Consider the following 24,423-nt stretch of genomic DNA (forward strand, 5'->3'; position numbering starts at 1 on the left):
TCTTATTAGATTGAAGCATAACTACTGATTATACTTAGTGATATGCTAAACACTTGTATGGGTATTTCTGTGGAAAATTCCAGAACTTTGAAGTGTTTATGTGGATAAAATAAACTTAATTAAGCTATCATCGGATTTGAATGCAATGACAATCATTTACGAACTATTATCAATCTATTACAAACCCGTACGCACGCAGCAATATTATAATTAAGTAATGTAGTATTAAAATTGTTTTGAACGTGTTTTACAAAACAAAAACAGGTAAAGAAAAATTCTGCTTGTGTTTTATGAGTTTTTGCAATTTGTCTGGCCACATAAGGTTTTAAAAAAAGGATTGTAATTTATGTTTATATTTACCAATTGAATAAATAGCACTAGGTTTGATTTATATACATATGTGTATATTGAAATTCAGTAATAAAATTTTAAAGATTTGAAATGATTAAATGTCTATTTAGACAGTTTTCATTCTTTAAACTGCAAATGCAAACTGAGAAACCTTTTCCACTTTTTTCAATAAATCCTTTTACTCCTAAAACATATACAGGTATGGACTAAATTTTTTATTATTTTTACTGTTTATATAAAATTATATACTTTATAGAAACAAGGATGGATTTTGCAAAATACTTTCGGGAAAAATTATTTGAAATGAAAATGTGACTGAGATCATATTTGTTTTAAAGATTTTAGATAAAAGTGTATTTTTTTCTCAGAAACTAATTCATTAATTGCAAAATCATTCCTTGAAGTTATTAAGAACACTCTAATAAATACAATAAAAAAACTGGGGGGGAAGACATTGAAAATTGTAGGAGAAGAAAGACATTTTAATTGTAAAATTTTTCTTCAAAAATTTAAATTAAAAAAAATGCTAGCAAAAACTTTTTTTCAGCTTAAAATTATTTTGTCTCACAAAACCATTTAATAATATTCATAAAAAGTAGATGAAAATGCTTAAATAATAAAAAAAAAAAAAATCATTCAAAAGTACAGAGTCCCTTTTTGCGTTGAAGCCGATATGCACTTGTCTTAACTTTAGTTTTAATTTTAACGATATTTCTGGAATACCTAGCATCAGATAACCTTGTCTGTATTTGTCTACAATTTCCGTATCTTGTACAGTTCTATCTAATTTGGGGGAGGATCCCCAGACATCTATCAGCGCGATTGTTTCGCTGACAGTCCAGCGAGCAGTAACTAAAATTAAGTGAACCGCGCAGTATAGTACGGGAAATCTCCCCATTTGCCCTGCTCCCGAGAGGTAAGAAACATTCAACCAAGTTCTACCTCCAATTCGGCGAGGCAGTTAATGCTTGTCCCATGTGAACGGGACACGTTGGAAGAACCGGTTTTCGCTACCGGTCGAATCTGCTCTTGTGAACGAGGCTTATTAGACAATAATATTTACACCATAAAAAATTCAATAGAGTTTGTAAAAAAGGTTAAAAACATTTCTCCTAGAAATTTACTCATGGTTTTTTTGATGTAAAATCATTATTTACCAATGTTCCAGTGGATGGTGTATTAAGATGTATAGAAACCAAACTTCGCGAATTTCATTTCTCTTGCATCGAAATTGATGAGCTAATTTCTCTCACTCAACTCTGTTTGAAACAAACACATTTTGTTTTGCAAAATAAATATTACAAGCAATTTGAGGGATTAGCCATGGGAAGCCCCCTCAGTCCCATCCTGGCTGATATCTACATGTATTATTATGAATCAAAATTGTTTGAAACTTTAAACTTCCAGGCATGGTTCCGTTACATAGACGATACTTTTACCCTGTTTGAAGGTAATAAAGATGATTTAAATAAAGTTCTTTCAACAATGAATTCTATTGATCCTGCTATTCAGTTCACTTTTGAACTTGAGACTTGCAATTCTCTTCCGTTTCTCGACATTCTAGTCACATGTAACACATCCAACTTCAGTACTGCGGTTTACAGTAAACCTACATCGGTTTGGATTTAAATCATGTCATCTGACTAAACAAAAGTTAGCTTCATTTTATTCCTATGTTTTCCGTGCTCTTCAAGTTTGCTCCTTCAAACTATTCCTTGATGAAGAACTAAATTATTTAAAAGCAATAGCTATTGACAGAGGCTTTTCACCCAAAATTATTATCAAGCAGTTAAAAAATTCTCATCTCAACACACTAAAAGGCACACTCTTGTTTTAGGAGATTATAAAAATTCTGTTGTCATTCCCTTTTTTCCATCAATTAGCTATAAAGTTGCACATATTTTGCAGAAATTTAACTTTCGGGTCGTTTATTCTCCCATCGATAAAATTCCGAGTTCCATACTCAAGAACCCCACTCCGGATATGAATTCCTGGGGTATTTATAGGTTTCCTTGCCAGTGTGGTTTAATTTACATTGGCCAAATTAAGAGGGCCTTAAAATTTCGCATCAAGGAACATGAGGCATATGTTAGAAAAAAGGAAAACAGAAGTCTTCTGTTTTCCTTGTACATTGTTGGTCCGAAAATCACACTTTCAATTTTTCTGCTGGCAAAATTATTCAAAGAACATCTGCCATTGGAGAACTTCCATTGGACAACAGATGGGATAAGTGATTTTCTAGAGGCATTTCACATTAAAAAAAATCTTTCTGTTCTAGTTAACGATCCTAATTCCAATCCATCTGTGCCTTCGGCCCTTAAAGAAATTATGTTTTAGTTCTGGTTTCAGCAACAGATAGCAGCACTTGCTTATTCTTGTCCAGACTTTCTTATCTTGTTCATTTGCAGTTTTGCAGCTGAGGATGGTGGGTCGGTAAAACCATCAAAACTAGTCCTGTGAAATTTTTAAAATATAACGCTGATTTTTGTTGTTTGACTTCTGAATTATCAATTTGATTTATTTAAAAAATTAGTTCAGGCTCTCAAAAGATTTCATAATTAGATAATGTGCAAAACACCCAAATGGATTATCCTGAACATTTGGTTTCATTTATGTTATATGAACCTGGTGTACATCTGCCCATATTATAATCACAGAATATTTTGTTGAAGGTGTGTGTAATATGTGCATATATTGTTTGTGGAAAATATTCTAACTTGTAAGATGTAAGTTATACATATTTTTATTTTTCTCAGCAAAATAATGCATTTCATTCATCATTTCAGTTATAGAAGCAACGATATTCATTTATCTGATAATGTGATTAATGAAATAAGAACTGAGAACTGGAAATCACAATTTAAATATTAATATATTACCTTTCACGTAAATCCTCAAGCTACCACATATACAGTTAATTATTGCCATATATTTATTTTTGTGGCGATGTCTAAATACTCACTTTTATAAATAGCTATTTTTTTGTTTTTCCAGTCTTTGCTGCAAAAGCATTCAGATCTTCTACCACTTCTAACTAGTGTAAACCGTTCTAAAGCAAAAAAGCTTACAAAGAGAGGTTATATGGTGTGGAGGAAAATTATTTTACTTTTAGGAGGGTAAGTTGTTTTATTATTCATGTAAATATTGCTGTGAGTTTTGTGTTCATATAGACATGTAAAGGGACACTGTCGTATTCACCAGTACTATATTTGTATATAGTAATACAGTACAAAGTCCAAAATCCGGACTGGTCGGGACTTTGCCGATTCCGGATTTGGGATTTTTCTGGATAATAGATCATCAATTTAAATCTGGTAAGATGGCATACAGAAATTATACAATTAAAAATATTAAATCATAATTTATGAAATAAAGAACAATTATGATCTAAAGGGTATCAAAATTTACACAAAAAAAAAAGGTTATTATTTGTTTAATTTATTAAACATTTCTTTCAATATAAGTTGTTTAAGATGCTTCCACAAAAAATTCAAAAAGTTCCTTTTTCTTGTGTTATATATAGTGGACTTTCTAGTGCCATACTTCTCGTGTAATTTTGAGACGGATATGCCTTTACCTATTTTTTGCACCAATTCCACTTTTTGCTTTTAATGGACATCGAAACATGGTTTCACTTTGTAGATCCTTTGGCAACTCCAGTATTGGAAACTCTTTTCGACATAATCGAAAGTTCAAGCTTAGCTTTTATAAAATTGGCATAATAATAAAAGTTTGCAAGAAATAATAAGCTGGATCAGATTAGAAGATTAGGGAACAGTGCAGTCTGCTACATTAATTGAAATGCCTTAGAATCAGTAAAGATAATTTTAGCCAGCTTAATAGTGTCCATTATACATTATTGGCTGTGTATCACTAGGTTGGTGATGAAAGCCAAGTTGTTTTGCTAAATTTTGTCTTGCTCTTATTGTATACTGAATTAAGCCTGAATTGTATTTCCTTAGTTATTTACTATACCTACATTTATTTCTTGCACATGCTTAAAACTAATCTGAGTCCTGATTAAATAAATTCCCACATATACTTATGCTTTATCTAGCGCCGGCGCTTGATACCACCTGGAGCAATCTATACGGGTCCTAAACTCTGCTACAAAGTGCTTTCCTAAGTTCTAAATCTTCACCGTGCCTAAACTTTGGATTCCAGTGTTTCCCTAAATCATAAAAACTTATCAACTTCTTAATTTTGCCGCTCGGTGCTTCCCTAAATTCCAAAAATTTCGTCTTCCCTAAATTCTGCCGTCCCGTGCCGATATATTTTGCCGCCGCTTCTGGGTTTATGGTGAATAACATATCAGTTATTATTAATTAAAATAACACTAAATGTAATCTTTTGGCCTATTGGTTTCATTAACAAAATCTATTTTTAGCATATGAAAAATTTGTTGAATTTTTCCTCGTCAACATTTCTTAGAGCATTTAAAAATCTATAATGATCGCCAAGCGTTATGTGAGCATAAAAGGTTGCCATACTCTTGTTATTCAATTGCTAATATTAAAAAAGTTTAGACATCACTGCATGAGTTATTTCTGAAGCTGTCATGTATTGATAAACATGCGATGATGAAAGCAAAATATAATAAATAATGACTTGGCAGGTCAACGTTAGGGATATAAAATTGGTGAATGTTTTGTTTTGAGGTGTATGCCCAAGTAGATACTCAGCTATGGAGCCAAATTATTAATCTCACAAATTTATGCTTACATGATTGGTTTTCCATAACGAGGTACTTTATTTAGATAAAATGATGATAAATTTTATATCTCTTCGTAGATCTATTCCTAACAAAAACAATGAAATGGAGCAGATGAATGATTCATCTGATGTGATGCCAAAGAAAAGGAAATCATCAAAACAAAGTAAAAAGACGAAGAGAAGGCATATAGACGTTATTTCAAATATGGAAATTGAAAACAGTGAAAATGATGATGAAAACAGCTAATTTGTGTACACTTTTTAAAACTGTTAATAAAATATTTATTATTTTGTTTAAAAATTATTGTAATATCTGGGAGAAAAGTAATTGTGTAATCTACTTTTTTGAAACTGAAAAAAAAATCTTAGTCATGTCTGGAAGTTACCTTGAGCAATGAATTTGAATTCATTGGGACTAAAAAAAACTGTTTGAATTTTCAAAATTATTCAGAAAGTTATTTCTTTTTAGTTGATATTTTTGGATTGAAATATCTGTTTGATCAATCAAAATTTTGAATTAACAAGAGTTTGTTGTGCTTTCAACATTTTTATTACAAGTAAATAGTAAATAATGTTTAAATTATTTAACTAGATAAAATGGGCCACTTTTCATAAAGCACTTCAGTAGGTCACATCAAGCAATATATATATATCCTTATGTATAAAATTGGTATGCATGTCTTATAAATTTATATTGTTTTGTCTGTTTTAAATACTAATCTAAGAAAAGTTATATATATATTAAGTATGTATGTTTTAAAGGGAGAAGTTAAGAAACTAAACATTTTTATAGCTCTAATAGTATCGTTCCATGGAGCTTAATCTCTAAAATTAAGATTCAGGTTTGAGAATTGTTTTGTCTTATTTATCTGTTTAAAAAAAAATCTTGTTTTCTGGAAATTGATTGATAAAGACCAATAACAAATTTTATGCTTCAAGAGAAAAGAACTATTAAGAAGATAATAAGGAAGTAAATATCACAATATAAGGCAAGATTTATCTGTCACTGCCTTATGCAAACTGATTTTTTAACATTAACATGTCTGCTTAATCATATAGTCATAAAAGTTGTTATTTTGCCATGTACATGTTAACAATTCTGAATGCATCATAAAAAAAAAACAAATTAAGTAAACAACAAAAAAGAAAAACAAATCAATCTTGGTGATTAGAAGCCACAAGTGCTAAATTGATCAAAAAGTAACACATGTAGCTAAATAAATTTTGAAAGCTTACATGAACTAAAGGGTGGCAACTCTAGCAAGTTGGAAAGATGAGGGTCTATTTTGAATAGCTTTTATCCACAAAAAAAAAAAAAAAAAAAAAAAAAAAAAAAAAATGTGGTTTTTTCATAATGTTATGATCTTGTGCATTGTCATGGTGAAGCATGCAGTACTGATTTCTTCACTGTTAACATTTTTTGTAGCAAACATCCTCTCTTATTCACCTCATATTATCATAAAATATAACAATGATCGACTGACTGTCTGAAGTTAATGTTGAGAACACAATCTCTTGATACAGAAAAGAATACAGTAAACTCTTACCAAGCGTGAATTTGCAGAACACAATTTCACAAATTCGCATTATCATAATTGTTTTTATTTAATTTGTCCAGTGCTAGAATTCCATTTATATGTGGTTCAACATTTATTCATGAATAATTAGAATTGCTAGAATCATTTCTGGCCATAAATTAATTAATGTAGAAATTAATTCATTTTCAATAGTTTTAATTTAATGAATTTCCATTGATTGAAAATGAAGCTAAAGAAATCATACAAATTGCAAAGGCAATTTGTGACAAAAGGTTTTGAGATATGGAAGGAGAAATAGTCAAAGAATTAATCTAGATATAAAGAATTCGATGATCTTGAAACACTATCTGATACTGAAAGGAATGATAACGAAGGAGATAAAGCATATTTAACTTATAAGAAGGTAAACATGTAGTACAGTCCTGTGCCTTTTTTAACTGTACTAACTTATGTTAGTACAGTTAGAAAAGGCATAGGAATTACCTAAATTTGTAAATAGAGATTGGCCCAGGTTAAAAAAAAAAAATTCTGAGAAGCAGTAGAAAACTGCCTTTCTTATTGAGAAAGTTTATTTTGCTGATCATTGTCCTGGGCAAAAATCGCCAGCTTTTTTTGAAAAATAGTTGTATCAGTTGCTTATTAAACAGTAATAAAAACCTTTTCAATTAACATCCCCCCTTTTAATTACAATGATATGTTAGTTTATTTAAATCATGCATACTGTCTTAATTTGAATTATATCTATTATGTTTTTCCTATTAAAATTTAATTTTTCAGAATGTGGTTTTGCCATATGTGCAGTGTATTAATGACATAACTCTCACATTCAGCAAAGGCAAAATGTATCAACAAATTATTTATTCTTCATCTTTTTTTGGGGGGGCTAGCCTTGGAAGATTTTGAGGTTCTCTTTAGAGCCTGTTGCTTTGACTAATGAATCAAACTTTGTTTCTTTATGGTGATCACAGACTAGAGGTTTTCATCTGGTAAGGGGGAGGATTTCACAGTCTCAGAGTAAAAGCTAAAATTGTTTGATTTCAGTTTTTCAGTTCCTTGACTAAACTGGTAGGAGGAAACAGCCTCAAAGTAAAGAAATTCTAACTGAAAATGTTAAATTTAAGCATATTGTTTAAGCACAGGAAAAATAATAGAAATGTTTCCTATTTTATATTCATTAAATGCAGTCATAATTTATAGGTTAATAAATTTCATATTTATTAAATATAGTTATTATTGGTTTGCCTAAACAGCATTGAGCTTTTGGAAGTCAAAACTGAGAATAAATTTTCGCTTATTAGAAAACAACATTATGAAACCACATATGAACCATTTTGTTTGATGACCTGCCATTTTTCTGGCTGCACCATAATCCCATTGCTGTAGGACTGTTGTGGCTTCAGTTCAAAAAATTGCAACACATAATTTTTGAAGACTTCTTATGAAACTAAATGCCATTCAGGGAGTTTTATAAAACTGAAACAATTGATAATCTGTTGGTGCTGTAATGGGCTTTATGGGCTCTATAGGTGCGTTCAGACGTGGGTGTAAAGCACATAGAGGCATAGTCAAAAGGGCATAAAATACGGGACATCCGTTCACACCTGCGAGACGGGGTCTAAGCTGTGGCCAATGAGAGAAGCTAAATTTGCACATGCGTGGATGTATCTACACCTTTCGCGCGCTGTTTTTTTCTAGCTCAATTTATTTCTCGCGCTCGCTCTGCTCGTTTTCGTTATTTTGTGTCATGGCTTTTTCAGCTCAACACTGGTTCAACAGAATGCTGTTTTATCATGTCTTTCTGTGCAAAGCAGTATGGAATATTTCTGCATTGTACTGCAGTCTTAGGAGAAACATGATATTCTGAATAGGCCTAATTAAAAAAAAAATCTTGAGGATAACTAACAGATAGCCTGCATATAATATTTTTCCATTTTGCAGGTGTGAAAGCAATTAAGCTAAAAACAGTATTTACCATACATTATTATTATTATTATTATTATTTAATTTTCAATCAAAAGGAACATATTTCTGTGACAGTGAAACATGTGTGCTTAGCACTCCTTATTCACTGTCCCTATCGATCACTATAGTAGTTTGCTGCACTACCAGTATCAATTATCACTAGTACTAGTATCCCACAACTGGTCACAATAACCAGCAACCACAACTAGTACAATACTAGAAAACATTCACCCAACAATGTATTTTACGCTCAATCATTAAATACATTTTGCCATGTTGCCAGCTGTTTGTATACATCTATTTCTAATAATTTGCATGTATAAGCCGCACCCCTGAATTTAATTTCAACATATGCTGTCATTTCTATTTACGACCAAATCTCAAAAGTAATTTCACATTGACAAATTTTAGCTACCCAAGTTTTCAAATACATCAAAATTAGAAACATTCATACCTTATCCAGGAATTTCTACCAGAGAAATAGCATGAATTTAATGATCAAAATTCCATTCAAATGATAGTAATAAAGAGTGGATAATAATAACAAATACTATTCATTAAATTATAGTTTATGTTATGAATTATGTGTGCTATTTAGTTTCATTAAAAGTAAATTCCTTTTATGGAGAACGTAATTAAAAAACAGAACAGAACTTCAACAGGAGACAAAACTGTCTAGACTGTTGACTGTTGTTTTAAGGATATTTCACTACATTTTTCCTTTCTTGGAATTCATAAGAGCATTTTCTCAAAAGATTAATCTTTTATTACTTTTACAAAGCTTACACCATTGAATTGACTATTGTGACTATTCTTAAATAAGTGAAAATAATTTTTTCTTTTTTTTTTTAAAGTAATATTTTTACTGTTAAAAAAAACAACAGATTCTTGATATTGATTTGATGTTTTAGTAAAATTAATTCATGAAGTTTGTTTGGAAAGAGAATCAGCATTTGAAGCAAATAGCAATACAATATTTTCAGCTTTTTTAATAAATTTATTCTTAAATGCAAAAATAATTAAACAGGAAAAAATTGTAGTAATAATTTTAAGAAAAATTATAGACAGAAAGAAAGTAATATTAATAATTTACACAGAAAAAATAAAATTTTTGCAAGCATGCATTTTTTAAAGAATTTTTCATAATAGAATGAAAAATATTGGATGGGATCAATCATCTACAGGATCATCATACACAGCGTGCATAATCCTGAGCTTAACTTTCGCTTTACGAGTTTCATCCATATTTTTCAATATAAATTGAAAAACTCATTAAAAAAATGCATTAAAAACTCATTAAAAAATGCATGTCATCATCGTAATTTCTTGCGAGATCAACTCTTTATTTCGTTCGGATACGAACCACATTAAAAAAAACGTCGCCTTCGATGTGACAGCGAAATCGTCTAAAGAAAGCCGCTTCGTTTTAGCTTCGCTCTGATTGGTCGACGCTTATCCCAAACTTGGCGTAAAGTTGAAAACTTGGAACTCTATGCCACGAGACCTAAACCAGATTCTATGACGTAGCAGTGACTGGTTGCCTTGGCAACGGAGCTCGGCTTTAACTACTTACACTTTAACCACACACACTTATGCCCTTTACGCCCTCGTCTGAACGGGGCCTATCAGTTTTCTGATATGTATGTGGTCTGGTATTGTCAGCATGGTATACAACATCTATTCTGTTGCTAAGTTCCAGTCATTTCTTTTGAACTGATAGGTGCAGTTGTTCTAACTGTCAAAAGTATAGGTCCACATCTATTGTTCTACCTGGTAGCAACAGCCATGGAGGTAGGAAGTAAGATGGAGTCGCCCTAAGCAAGTTTCTCCCGTACCCTGCTCTGAAGCACCGACGATCCCTACGTGGTGACCAAAACACTGGGTCATTTACCATTGAGTTCAATAATGAGGATTTGACGCGTTCGGATGTAAATATTTCGTAATTACGTCGTAAATATACATATAAATGTATATATTTTCTTTTTCTACAACACTTCAGAGTCCTAAGTATATGAAAACAACATATTTTTAAACAACATTTCATTCTGAACGGAATTAAATGCTATACTTTTCACAGGACAGTTTTCTCAGAATTGTTTAATTTGAATGAAATATTTTCACAAGTTTTCGTTAATTACATTAGAAAAAAAATTAAGGTAATTCGATTTTATTCGGTTAAGGTACAAAAATTAAGATCAAAGTTTATTGTATTATTAATATTAAAATTATGCATTATTTCTTTTCTATTTATAGAGCTTCTTCCTAAAATACTTTCTTAAATATGACATGATTTTTTGGCTTCTGAGGCATCTTTTAAATCGAAAAATGTAAGTCAATTTATAATTAATGCTCTATTCGATTCATTTTAAATTAGAGAATTATTAGGAATTAGCGAAATACGTTAAACAGTACTTGACTTTCTCTGAAGATTTCTGAAAGTTAATAAAATAAGTTTTTTTTTTAAAGTATTATTTAAGACTTGTAACTTAGTTATTATAAAATGTAAGGGGAATAGTTCTTTTAATTATACTTATCAGATTTTTTTTTATCCTTCATTTTAACAATACATATTCCAAAACTTTTTATTACGTTCTTAAGTGCGCATCTTATAGCATTTGCTTTACAATACCTTTTAACAGATTGCTTTCCAATACCAACAATTCTTGCTTAAATAGTTTTATAACGTATTTGTCAACAGGATTTCAATTTATGTTTACAATACAATATTAAGGTTATTATATATTTGGATAACATTTATAATCATTATAAATTAGATACATTTAATAATTAGATTTCTTCACAGTTGTTTATAAGTGAATAAATTCTTCATTTCAAATACATTTATAAATAATTTAATGACCTGCGTACGTTAAGAAGCCAGCATAAAACTCGAATTTCCGAGAAAAAAAGACTTGCGTGGGAAACATTTAACAATCTGGAATCAATAAGAGGACCATTCATGATCGGACCTCCTTTGGCAGGATATACAAATGTTTTCACCTCCGTCGATTACCCTGTTTTCAAATTCTGAATAAGCTGTCTGGATGATGTAGCACGTTCGCATGGTCACATCATCTTGACTGCACATGGTACTTCCGCCAAATTCGCAAATGTATCCCTCTTCTGTTCCACACATTTGTGTAAAACTGTACATAATTTTACACAAATGTGTTGTTCCAAATCAAGGGAAAGCTAACTTATTGGCATATCTGTGTGTATATTTATTAATTTTGACGAGGATTGCAGCATTTGATGGTAATTTTATTTTTAATTAACCCAAATAAGTAAAACGTGTAAGCGCAAAGTGATTATTTTTCAGATATATAAAATTAAAACGATGAGTTTAAAATGGGCAGCAGTAAAGCCTCTCCTCTAAAAAATTTTAAAAGGCATATGTTAAATAATATATGGATGTGAAAAAAATTTGTTTTATTTAAAACATTTTGGCGTTTGAAAAATAAAATAAAAGTAGCGAATACTGTATAAAGGGTATTGAAAGACGCATACAATTTTAAATGTACCGTAAGGTATTTTTCATTCTTTAAGCATAACATTTTTCTTAAAATCTATATTTTTGTAGTGCAACAGTTTATAATTTTATAAAACAAATTCATAATCAAAATCGCTGTTGTTAGTTATCGAAAAATAACCAAGATGTGATTTTTGCGTAAATGTCGCTAAAATATACAAATTGCTATTATCCATCCCACTATGAATGTTTCTTTCATTCGAAAGTGTCCCTTTTTCGATATGTGTGGAACTGTCGTGTGTCGAAATACTATCAGAACCCTGTCAAGCGAGCTTCTGAATGTAAACAAAGAACACCCCATCTGGTGACCCAAGCTTCAAAGCAGTGCTTCACTTTTAGCGCCGGTTGGCTCCTCCTTCCTTTCCTACCTCCATGGCAACAGCTCATGGAGGAGAAAGGAGTGTCATGGAGCAATTAGCTTGAACGTCAAACTTTCCAGAACAAGAATGACTGAACCATCTTTTACTCTTGTTGCTCTTGTTAACAGTATAAATTTCTTTACTGTGCAGCATTTGTACCTTTATTGAAATAAAATTATACAATGTAACACCGTTTTGCAGAAAATTCACTCACCTTTAATTCACAATACCTTATACATGAGTATAACAATTTCAACACTTTTTGCATATCATCTAGCTTCAAATGACATTTGGCTTGACCCGCTGTGACTCATATAGACGTTTAAAACCGTAATGCTGACGCAAAAGGCTTGTGGAGAACTCTTTATTATTATTATTTGTCCGCTGCCCCGAGAGAGGGCGCTACCAGCTTTCTCCCTCTTCCTCTCTGGAGGAAAATTCGAACTGGTTACTCGGTTCCTGGTTGCCGTCGGTGAAGCACGCACTCCCCTCTCTTTCCCTCCGTGATGTTATCGTAGCTGTAATATGACTTTCTTGATTTTTACTCATGCGGACTTGCAAACTGAAAAATGCTCATCTTGTAACTACATGCAATGTGATTGTGTATAAGTGAATATATGTTAAAATATATATCATCCTAGAATTAAATATAAATGTTAATATTACCGAGTCAGATTTTGTTAAACATTCAACGTGCAATCAAAAATGGCATCCATTAACAACTGCCATAAATGGTGACTCGTCAAGTTAGTGAACACGTGCCTCCTGTAACCTGCTTGCATCCTCAAGTTCTGTGATTATAATGTGCTATGAAGTGAAAATTATTTCTGTTCATGCAAACTACTAGCGTAATCCATCATTATTTTCGTGTCATCAGCAATATAGTGTGAAAAACAGTTGTGCCTGCTTAACAACGTGGTTCTGAATTATCATGTGTCTCATGCAAATCGTCAAAGTGCTTTGAAGTGATCTCCGTATAAATCGTACAACGTGGTTACATATCATAAAATAAGCTTTTTCGGAATATTTTTTCTATAAGTGAATTGTGTTGTGCTGAATCTGCTGCTGACTGAGCAAATATTTCTCGTATAATTCGGAGGTAAGCCACGCAAATTCTTAGTATTACTTATGCTTATATTCGGATAGCTTACCTGCAAAAGTGTTTCTATCACGTTAATGTTTACATTAACTTTATTTATTTTGCACTAGTGTCGTATGTGAACTTATTAGTGACTGATTATTGTGTATTTATTTGTGTCATATTGGCAATATATATTTGTTTTTGTGAATCATGGCTTCACCACAACCCATCGCAGACGATCTTAATATTTCACGTGTTTCCGTCAAACCTCCCCCATTTTAGAAGGTCAACCCTACTTTGTGGTTTGCACAACTAGAGGCCCAGTTTGATATCGCCGGAATCACTGTTGACTCCACGAAATTCAATCATGTGATATCTGCAATCGAATCTGATATTCTCAATAGCGTTTGTGATATCGTTGTACACCCACCTGTGACTGGCAAATATGATACACTAAAAACACGCTTAATTGAATTACATTCTAAAAGTGAGGAGTCAAAGATACGTACACTTCTTCAAGGGCTAGAACTTGGCGATCAACGCCTATCACAATTACTTTGCCGTATGCGAAACCTCGATGGAGAGACCGTTGGAGAACCTTTGTTGAAATTCCTATGGATATCTCGTCTCCCGCAAAATACACAAAGTATTCTTGCTGCCTTAAGTGATGATCTTCCAAAGCTAGCAGTTGTAGCTGATAAAATTACAGATCTCACAACTCTCCCGCACATAAATGCTGCTACGGCATCTACCTCTCCCATTGAACAGCAAGTTGCAGAGCTGACAAAGCAGGTAAATGAACTTTCGCTAGCCCTCAAAAACAGCCGTGAGCGTTCCTGTAAACGAAGAGACTATTCCAAACGCAAAAGTAGGCGTAATAGATCTAGTGGACGCTATCGACAGTATAAAGAACCATACAACAACATCTGTTTCTACCATACTAATTTTGGTTCCAAGGCACGAAAATGTGTTTCTCCGTGCAATTTCCGGCAGTCGGAAAACTAGATCGGCGATCGCTTGCCGGCCAACGTTGCGACCGCCACATCAATCGAATTCTTTTGGCCGATTCATCCTCAAAGCTGACTTTTTTAATTGACACCGGAGCCGATTTATCTGTCATTCCCAAGAGTTATAGTAAGCATGCCAGCTGTAAGTACCAGCTGCATTGGAACTCTTTGCCGCTAACGACACTAAAATTGCAACGTATGGCACCAAACTTTTGACCATCAATTTAAACTTACGTCGCTCATTTACTTAGCCTTTTATCCTGGCAGACGTCAATCAACCCATCACAGGTGTTGACTTTCTCACAAAGTTCAACTTACTCATAGACGTTAAAAACAACCGTTTAATTGATGGACAAACAAAACTATATTCTTGCGGTAGACTTCCTAATGTGAACCCGCTCAGTACTAGCATTCATATTTTGATGGGTAACTCAAAATTTGACAAAATTCTTGCCGATTACCCTAGCTTGACGAATCCTTCGCAAACTTTTGAGAGGCCGCCAATGTCAACGATTTTCCATCACATTGAAACTAAAGGACCTCCTATTTTCTCCAAACCTAGAAGATTATCTCCAGAATTACTTCAAGCTACACGTCAAGAGTTTGATTTTCTCCTATCAAAAGGCATCATTCAGCCTTCAAAAAGTCCTTGGACAAGCCCCCTGCACATGGTTCGTAAGGCTAATGGTGACTGGCGACCGTGCGGGGATTATCGTCGCTTAAATGCCGTTACAATTCCGGATCGCTATCCCGTACCCCATATTCAAGATTGCACTCAAATGTTTTCAGGAAAGAACATATTCTCAACACTTGATTTAGCACGTGCCTATCATCAAATTCCTGTTAACCTTGCAGACATTTCGAAAACTGCCGTCACAACTCCTTTTGGTCTTTTTGAATTTTTGGCTATGCCGTTTGGTTTATGAAATTCAGGCCAAACTTTCCAAAGTTTTATACATGAAGTTTTATTTGGATTGGATTTTTGCATCCCTTATTTTGACGACATCCTTATTGCATCGACTAGCGAAGAAGAGCACATCCGTCATCTTCGTGTTTTATCGTTTGAATAAACATGGTTTGACATTGAACCCTAACAAATGTGTACTCGGAAAACGATCTGTTTCATTTTTAGGTTGCCTCATTACTGCCTCAGGTGTAAAACCCCTGCCTGAGAAAACAAAAGCAATTGCCGACTTCCCAAAACCTACCACTATTATCGAGCTCAGACGTTTTTTAGCCATGATAAACTTTTATCGCCGCTTCTTACCAAAGGCAGCCGAGACCCAAGCTTCACTGAATGAACTCTTAAAAGACTCACGTAAAAATGATAAACGCCCTGTTCCTTGGAACGACGAACTTAATCAGGCATTTGAAAAATGTAAACACGACCTTAGTAATGCTGCAACTCTCTCCTATCACTCTCCTAACCAAAAGCTGAGTGTGATGGTCGACGCTTCTGACATTTCCATCGGAGCTGTCTTAAACGTTCGGCATTTTAATGACTACCAGCCGCTAGGATTTTTCTCACGTTAGCTGTCCCCTACAGAACAAAAATACAGCACGTATGATAGAGAATTATTAGCTATTTACGCAGCTATTAAGTATTTCAGGCATAATCTTGAAGGTCAACACTTCACTATATTTACTGATCACCGACATCTAACTTATGCATTCACATCAAAATCAAATTCTGCTTCCCCGAGACAAATTCGGCATTTAAATTATATAGCTCAATTCAGCACTGATATTCAGCATATATGAGGTTCCAGCAATGTCGTCGCGAATACTCTCTCACGTATTCAGGGCATCGATGCCAATGCACCACTGGATTTCACACTTATTGCTCACTCGCAAGTCACTGATGAGGATTTAAAACGTCTGAGTGAAGGCCCAAACTGCTCGCTGAAATTCCAGTCATTACAACTTACTCGGGACCTCCAACTATTGTGCGATACCTCCAACAACAGACTGCGACCTTATGTACCACTTGAGTTCAGGAAAAAAGTTTTTGACTGTTTTCACAACCTATCGCACCCAGGTATCCGGGCTTCCAAAAAGCTCATACAAGAAAGATTCGTTTGGCCATCCATGCTAAAGGACATTGCCAACTGGACTCGTTCCTGCATCATGTGACAACGTTCAAAAGTTACCCGGCACACACATTGGAAAAAAACACATCTTTGGAAAATATTGCGATGCCATCCGAACGATTCGACCATGTCCATATAGACATCGTCGGTCCTCTGCCACCATCTGACGGTTATCGATATCTACTCACCTGCATTGACAGATTTACTCGTTGGCCTGAAGCTTTTCCCATTCAGGACATCTCTGCTGACTCTGTGGTTCGACAATTCATCACCGGTTGGATTGCACGATTTGGTGTACCATCAGTTGTGACTATTGATCAAGGTCGACAATTCCAGTCACACCTTTTCGCTTCTCTGACATCTATGCTTGGAATACACAGAATTCGCACTTCACCATACCATCCTTCCGCCAACGCCTTAGTGGAACACTTACATCGCGACCTGAAAGCAGCCCTGAAGTGCCGTAATCACACCCGTTGGACTACTTCACTTCCTCTTGTACTTCTTGGTTTGCGTTCTTCTTTCAAGCAAGACCTCGCAGGTACATCCGCTGAACTTGTCTACGGCACACCCCTTCGATTACCATCAGAGTTCTTTCAGCCATCCTCTGCTCCAGTCGATCCAGCATCCTTTGTCGAGACTTTCCGAGAGGCGATGAAGAAGCTGTCTCCGACTCCTACTTCGTGCCACAACAAATCTGTCCCTTTCGTGCATCACGCACTGAGCTTGCACTCACGTGTTTGTGCGAAACGACGCGGTCAAACAACCACTCACTCCTCCATACGATGGACCCTTCAAGGTCTGTGCACGTAACAATAAGCATTTCACCGTTCTCGTACGCGACAAGGAAACCGTCCTGAGCATAGATCGTCTGAAGCCTGCTTTCTTCGAAGCTTCAAACACTCGGGTTTCTGTGACCAGCGATCCTCCTGACGCCCCGGATCCAACTGCTACTCCGGATACTCCTTCTTCGACCAACCTTACGCTTCCTCCCAGTGCTCCACCAGTCGTCACACGATCGGGAAGACGTGTGCGCTTCAACACCAGATATTTGTGAACTGATTTTTTTTTCATCGTACCTTTGGTACTCGGGGGGGGGGGAATACTGTGGAGAACTCTTTATTATTATTATTTGTCCGCTGCCCCGAGAGAGGGCGCTACCAGCTTTCTCCCTCTTCCTCTCTGGAGGAAAATTCGAACTGGTTACTCGAGTTCCTGGTTGCCGTCGGTGAAGCACGCACTCACCTCTCTTTCCCTCCGTGATGTGATCGTAGCTGTAATATGACTTTCTTGACTTTTACTCATGCGGACTTGCGAACTGAAAAATGCTCATCTTGTAACTACATGCAATGTGATTGTGTATAAGTGAATATATGTTAAAATATATATCATCCTAGAATTAAATATAAATGTTAATATTACCGAGTCAGATTTTGTTAAACATTCAACGTGCAATCAAAAATGGCATCCATTAACAACTGCCATAGGCTCAATAATTTTTAGACTATAGAGTGAGTGAGTGCACCGCTATGATGGCTTCCGACCACGGACATGAACCAAACGGAATTATATACCATCACGGCGGGGAAGACTCCAGAGTAACAAGGTTGAATATTATAAACTAATAACAGTTTTTACATATTGTTAACTGAAAGGCACTAAGCGTTATTCTGGTTATCTGCTTTAAGTTCTGAACTTTTGAAACATTATAATATTATCCACGGTTGTTTCTGCTTAGGCAGTGTCCTGAGATTTTCTCTATTTTATCAAGGGCTATTCTGTTTTTGAGTGTGTTAGTCGTCCGCATTGCCCAGGCACAGTCCGATGGTTTCTTCAAGTGCCAGGTTCTTGTATGTACACAATGGAAGTAATAATGGTCCGTGTCGCCTTCCTCTCCGCATTCGCAGAAAGGAGTATCCCTAAGTCTGAATCTGTTCAGGTATACTGGGAATGGTCCATGACCTGTCAAGAACTGTGTTAGGCTAGCACAGTGGGTCTTTATTTCCATGTTAACTTTTGGCAGTAAGCGAAATGTCCTTCGTCCTACCTCTGCCTCTGTCCATCTACTTTGCCAATTTTGTAGCAGACTTGTCAAAGTTGTTCGCTTAATATGAGACCAAGGAAGTTTAATTGGTCTTTCTAATATATCCGTGCAGTTGGCTGCCTGCTTGGCCAGTAGGTCAGCGGCTTCATTGCCTTGAATCCCTGTGTGAGCGGGAACCCATTTTAAAGTGGGTCTTTGCGAAATAGGCATTGTCAGAAGCTGTTTCTGAATTCTGTATACCAATGGACTCCGGCTGTTTTGACTTGCGATAGCCGCCAGACTTGATGCCGAATCACTGAGTATGGAGAATTTCTCCTGTTGACATGTGTTCGCATATCTAATTGCAGCACTGATGGCTAGAAGCTCTGCTTGGTATACCGAATTGTTCGAGCCTAATTTCCTTTTCCACTCGAATGTTACAACTCCATTTTCTAGTCTACAGAAGGCGCTGCCCGTGCCGTTCTCAGTTTTGGAACCATCTGTGAAAAGGTTATTACTGTACCTCTGAATTGGTTGGTCGTTTATACTGATACCGTCAGAGAGATTAAAAGCTGCTGGATGAAAGTTATTGCAGTTGTTTTGCTCCTCGTAGTCCGAGTGGTGATAACTATGACCCCAGAGTGTTGAAGTTTGACCCAGCCTGGTAACCCTTACGATAGCTGCCTCCCTTTCTACTCTCAAATCTAGGGGAGGAATTCCTGCTAGTTGTTGTAGACCTGCTAGTGTTGACGTGGTACGGTAGGCCCTGCATACTTGAAGTAGCTGCTGTCTCTGAATAGAGAGCAGGGATCTTTTCATATGAGAGGTAAGTTCGCCACCCCAGATTGCTGCTCCATAAGTTATTACTCTTTCTGTAATGGTTCTATGCCAAATTTTTAGTAGCTTAGATGAGATACCCCATTTATGTGAAGTCATGCGTCTCATGTTGTTGCTTAGGATGCTAATTCGAGTCTTAAGATTCCTGACATGTGGCATCCAAGAAAGTCTGTTGTCGAGTAATAGCCCAAGATAATTGGGGGAAACATTTTACCGGTATCCCATGGAGTTTAATGCTTGGGTTGCGTCTTAGCTGCCTGCTGCGTCCTATGAGCAAAGCTTTAGTTTTCTCTGCCGAAATCTGAAGCTTATGTGCTCTGGCCCATTGGGAGAACAGATCAAGACAGTATTGAGATCTCATTTCGAGGTTACTCCTTCCTGCCACAACTAGTATAAAATCGTCCGCATAGGCTATGATTCGAGCGTATTCTACGCTCTCAAACTGACGAAATGCCGAGTTTGCCACTATATTCCACAGTGTTGGTCCAAGGCATGACCCCTGTGGGCATCCTCTAAAGACATTTTTGACATAAATGCCGCTGTCTGATGTTACTTGTACACTTCGATCTTGAAGGTAAGAGCGAAGGATGGTAATAATGGCTGTTGGGCACGCCATGTTGTGCAGAAAATTTATTACGTCTGGCCACCAAAGGGAGTCAAAGGCTCCCTTGATGTCAATGGCTATTGCCATTGATTGAGTGCAAATTGTTATCCTTGTTCTGTTTGATAGTGGCCATTAAGTCTTTTTATGGCATTTAGACTATAGAGTACTTTCAATTACAACATTAATGTAAAAGTAATATTAATTTTAAGAGTATTATATGTGCTACTCAGGTTAGACTAGCTTATTTCAATATTGTAGAATGCCAACCATGCAGCCACGTGGGTTGAACTACCGGTATACAAGAGCCTGCTAGTGGGCAAGATGATATTCAAGGCATATTTCATTTTCTTCTTTTTCTATAACTTCAAATAAAAGGCTTTGGGGAATATATCGATTACAGTGCAAGTGCTAGGATTGGTATGTCAGTGCAGAGAGATGTAAGGGTCACATTCATTTTGACAACCTTGTAATCTGTAAATTAATTTGCCCCTTTTTGTGTTGAATCATCTGTAATTATCATGTGTTAAATCGTGCAATTTCGTTCATTAAAGAAAAATATCGAGGCTCACCTCACTAAAAGATAATCTTTTCGAGTTAATGATACTAAGAAAAATTACAGGTCCACAAGACTTTATGAATGGATATGGAGCTAATTTTTATTATTATTATTATTTTATGTAAGCATAGAGCTAATTACTGGAAACAGATATCATTTTGTGTAGTTAAAAATTTGAGATAAAAATTTAAGAAGCTCTAGAAATAACATAAATCAAAAGAAAAATTGCCATAAATGCATCAACATGAAAAGAAATTCAATAGTGAATTTCAAAGAAGGTTATTTTCTGTTAAAATTGGTATTGCATCATGTCTTGATAAATCTGTGCAGATATAACATGGACCGTTGCTGAAATTTCTCTGAACATGAAACCGCTAAAATCAGGAAGAAAACGTATTTAGGTGTTATAACTAACCGATTAATCTGTATTTTATTGTACTTCTGTTAGTACAGTAATGTGGTAAAACCAAATGGATACCTGTACTTAATTGAGAAAAATCAAGTCTTCGTAAACTAAATGTAGTGCCGGCTTTGACGAAATGGAGATTATTAAAAACTATACAGGATGGTTTTTAACTTAGTGTAAAAAATGCTAGAAACAGCATTTTATATACAGAGGCTGTTTCCCTTGCATGAAAATTAGTGAAATGGTATTTTAAAATCTTAATCGGTACTTCTTCCATTTTCTATCCTAAGTTAAAATACTTTCACAGAAACTTTAATAAAGTAACTGTTGCTCGAGCAAAAATCAAACCTATATTCGTAAAAGCAAAAGTAGCTTTTTACAACTAGCTGCCAATTAGTGGATGCATTTTTGCCGCTCTTAGTTCTTCATAAACTGTTATAGTGCAAGGACTAAGGTAGACCGAGAAAACTGTTTCGCAATTAATTTATCGCGTGGTCTGCGATTTTAATAGCAGAATTCTGGTATCTCGACTATAAGTTTTGCAGCTATGCGTATATTAAAAAAAAAAAAAAAAAAAAAAAAAAAAAATCTGAAATGTTTCAGATTTTAAATTACGTCCAAAGGGGCGTTTTTTAAAATTTTGTGTGTTATCTTTCTTTATTAAATATCATGTTCCTCGCACTTAAAAAAAACCATAAGATCCAGTGCAACAGCAATATCGCAAAATAGTTTTAAAACGAGCATATCTTTAGAATTTCCGATACAGAGACTCACGCGCTGGAGATAAAAATGTTTTTTCTGCACAACGTTGCCATTGCTCGCTTTGGAATCCTTGAGTTTGTTAATCAAAAATTCGTCAAAGTTTTAAAAAATAGGATATCGATCATAAAACAAATTTCAAATTTCAAATTTGGTCTTCCACATGCTCATATTCGTTGGAGGATTACGTTATTCAAAATTCGATGACTCTATGTACCGTTGTTTTATCACAATACGAGAAATATACATACATTTATGCAGATTTTTCATTATTTAATTTCTTCAAATATAATGCAGGACTCTAACATTTTGTGGCAACAGTTTGAAAAGTGAACCGACATTTATGAGTCCGACGCAAAATGCCAAAACGAAACTAATAGTCCTTCGGGATTCAAATCCCTTTGGACTAATAAGCATTTTAAATGTTTTATTTAGTTAGAACGTTTAAAATTATATAATCAGAACAAAAATTTTGAAAATGTATGTGTTATCGGTTTATGAAAATCTGAGTAAATAGGGCAAATAAAAAGGAAGATTTGAATACTTTTTTAAAGCTCCATTTGATAACATAATTTATAAACCAATATCTACTAAAAGTAACTTAAAGAGAAACTAGAGATAACGCGATAATCTTAACGTACGAAGGATGTCATAAATTGTAGATTAGTTTCTGAGCAAATGACTCAGTTCAACAGCTCCTTAACCTGCAAGAAAGGCTAGATAAGCTCTCAACTAACTGGAGACCTTTTATAGCAGCTTTATTCAAACTGTTGGCTAAAAAGCAGATCATACTACTAGCACTATCAGAAATTTTTACAAAATTCGGTTCTGAACTGTCGAAATGTATTTTCTAGAAAACTACTCAGTCGCCAGATTGGCGATAAAATACGCTAAGGCTTTGTCAACAGTCTATGCCTGCTATCCTCCTTTAACTATTTGCGCAGTTTTAACATCTAATTACACGAAATTACTATTATTGTAGAACAATTAGGCCATTAATATTAAAATAGATGACCACAAATTAAAAGTTAAACGAGGTACGTAATGGATAAGCCTAATAAAAATCCGTGTGAATAAATCTGCTGATAGTTCGACTTGGATTCTGATCTCAACGAACGAGCTGACTGTGTAGTGTTTCATTAGTTTGTAAATGGCAGCAAGTTTCCTTTAGACAATTCTTTATGAAGACATTCCTCCCTTAGGCATATTGCCGTCATGTAGTGGTCATACCTTTTCATTCCACATTGACTTTCAGTCTACTTCTCAGTTACCTCATGCTTTTACAGATTTATAAAAACAGATTCGGATAATTTGTCTTCCTTATGAGGAGCATGTTACATCCCCACTCAGTTAATCCACTCTGCTCAGCATCACTTTCTGCAATCTTTTGGTAGGAAATTCTTTCTTGAAAAGAAGATTCATTATTTGCCCTTAAAAGAGCTTTCAGAATTGAGAATTTTACAACTGAGTTCTCAGATAAACTATGGAATTTAATTGTAATATTTATCATTTTGGGTGCATGTATTTGGCAAATACCAAAGATTTAGCTGCAATGCCACTTGCTCATTAGCTGTTCAGTATTTTTGCGCAAATTTGTCATCGCTAAGCGGAATGTACGCGTTCAAGGTGTTCATCTTTAAAAATAATTGGTTTGTAGTTATATAAGGAAATAAAAAGGATAGTCAGCCAAGCCTAACATATGGAGATGGGTTAGCAGGCAATCGAGGACCATTAAAAGTTTAAAATGGACTACAGTTACAGATCTAGGAGAGTTAGGAGTTACTCGCTTTGTTTCCGTCATTGACATGAAAAAAAAAGCAATCATTGCTTCCGAAAATGCTTCTATGCCAGACATCTATATATTTACAAAAGAATGAAACTATATATCTCAGCAACTCTTTTTCATTATACGTAAGTGAAAGGAATATTTGAATTTTAGGAGAAATTTAGAGAATTATTTCAGTATATTCAGTTTCCGAAGAGTGCATTTTTAGATTATTATTAAAAGAAATGGATTATACTAATGTTTGACTGAAAGAAAGATACGAAGTATATTAAAATCATTTTATTTTGCAAGGAGTGAAACTTGGGATGACATATCATACTTCAACGATTTTATTTTGCTACCACAATGGTTTTGATAGTCTGAGATTTCAGTTCAGTAAATGTTTTAAATTATTTATTCTGATACTTTAAAAGATGGCTAACTTCCTTGGAAATTAAATATTAATATGTTTATGGAAGATAGTGTATTCAACTAATAATTATGTAGTGCATTTTCGCTAAAAGGAAATGTTTTTTTGGGGGGACAATTTTGCTATCGTTCTGACATAAATACTCCACTTTAGCCATTATTGTTGGCACTTAGTTTTGTTTATTTTACGGAAAATGCTCTTTTTAGGTGATTAATTGCATTAATTTTCAGTTTGCTATTTTATCATTTAAGATTGTGCAACAATGTAAAAAAAGCAGTATTTTGTCTGTCCCTGGAAGAAATGGAACATGCGAGTGGTGATGCGAATGCGTAAAGAGGTAAACTGTTTCTTCAGATACCGCAAAACGAACTACTATAAAGCCGTTTTTTATTACTTCGGTTCTTGCTAGTGGG

At 34.7% G+C, this 24,423-nt stretch overlaps 1 protein-coding gene and 1 pseudogene across 3 annotated transcripts in view; both read left to right on the forward strand.

Annotated features, from left to right (window-relative positions):
• The window catches only part of Mybbp1A (MYB binding protein 1a), a 148,763-nt gene extending 143,398 nt beyond the window's left edge, over positions 1 to 5,365 (forward strand). For all 3 annotated transcript variants that reach the window (XM_085822006.1, XM_085822008.1, XM_085822007.1), the window contains 2 exons: positions 3,346 to 3,467; positions 5,143 to 5,365. In XM_085822006.1, coding sequence (XP_085678132.1) covers positions 3,346 to 3,467; positions 5,143 to 5,311 — 291 coding nt within the window. In that variant the 3' untranslated portion in view covers positions 5,312 to 5,365. The remainder of the gene's footprint in view (positions 1 to 3,345; positions 3,468 to 5,142) is intronic.
• Positions 5,366 to 13,743: 8,378 nt separating this feature from the next.
• On the forward strand, positions 13,744 to 14,538 carry LOC146995879 (uncharacterized; annotated as a pseudogene).
• The last annotated feature ends 9,885 nt before the right edge of the window (positions 14,539 to 24,423 follow it).

Source organism: Stegodyphus dumicola, chromosome 8, assembly GCF_044657685.1.
Source record: "Stegodyphus dumicola isolate Sdum_Otavi_A_Nest chromosome 8, ASM4465768v1".
In the NCBI taxonomy this organism is placed as follows: Eukaryota; Metazoa; Arthropoda; class Arachnida; order Araneae; family Eresidae; genus Stegodyphus; species Stegodyphus dumicola.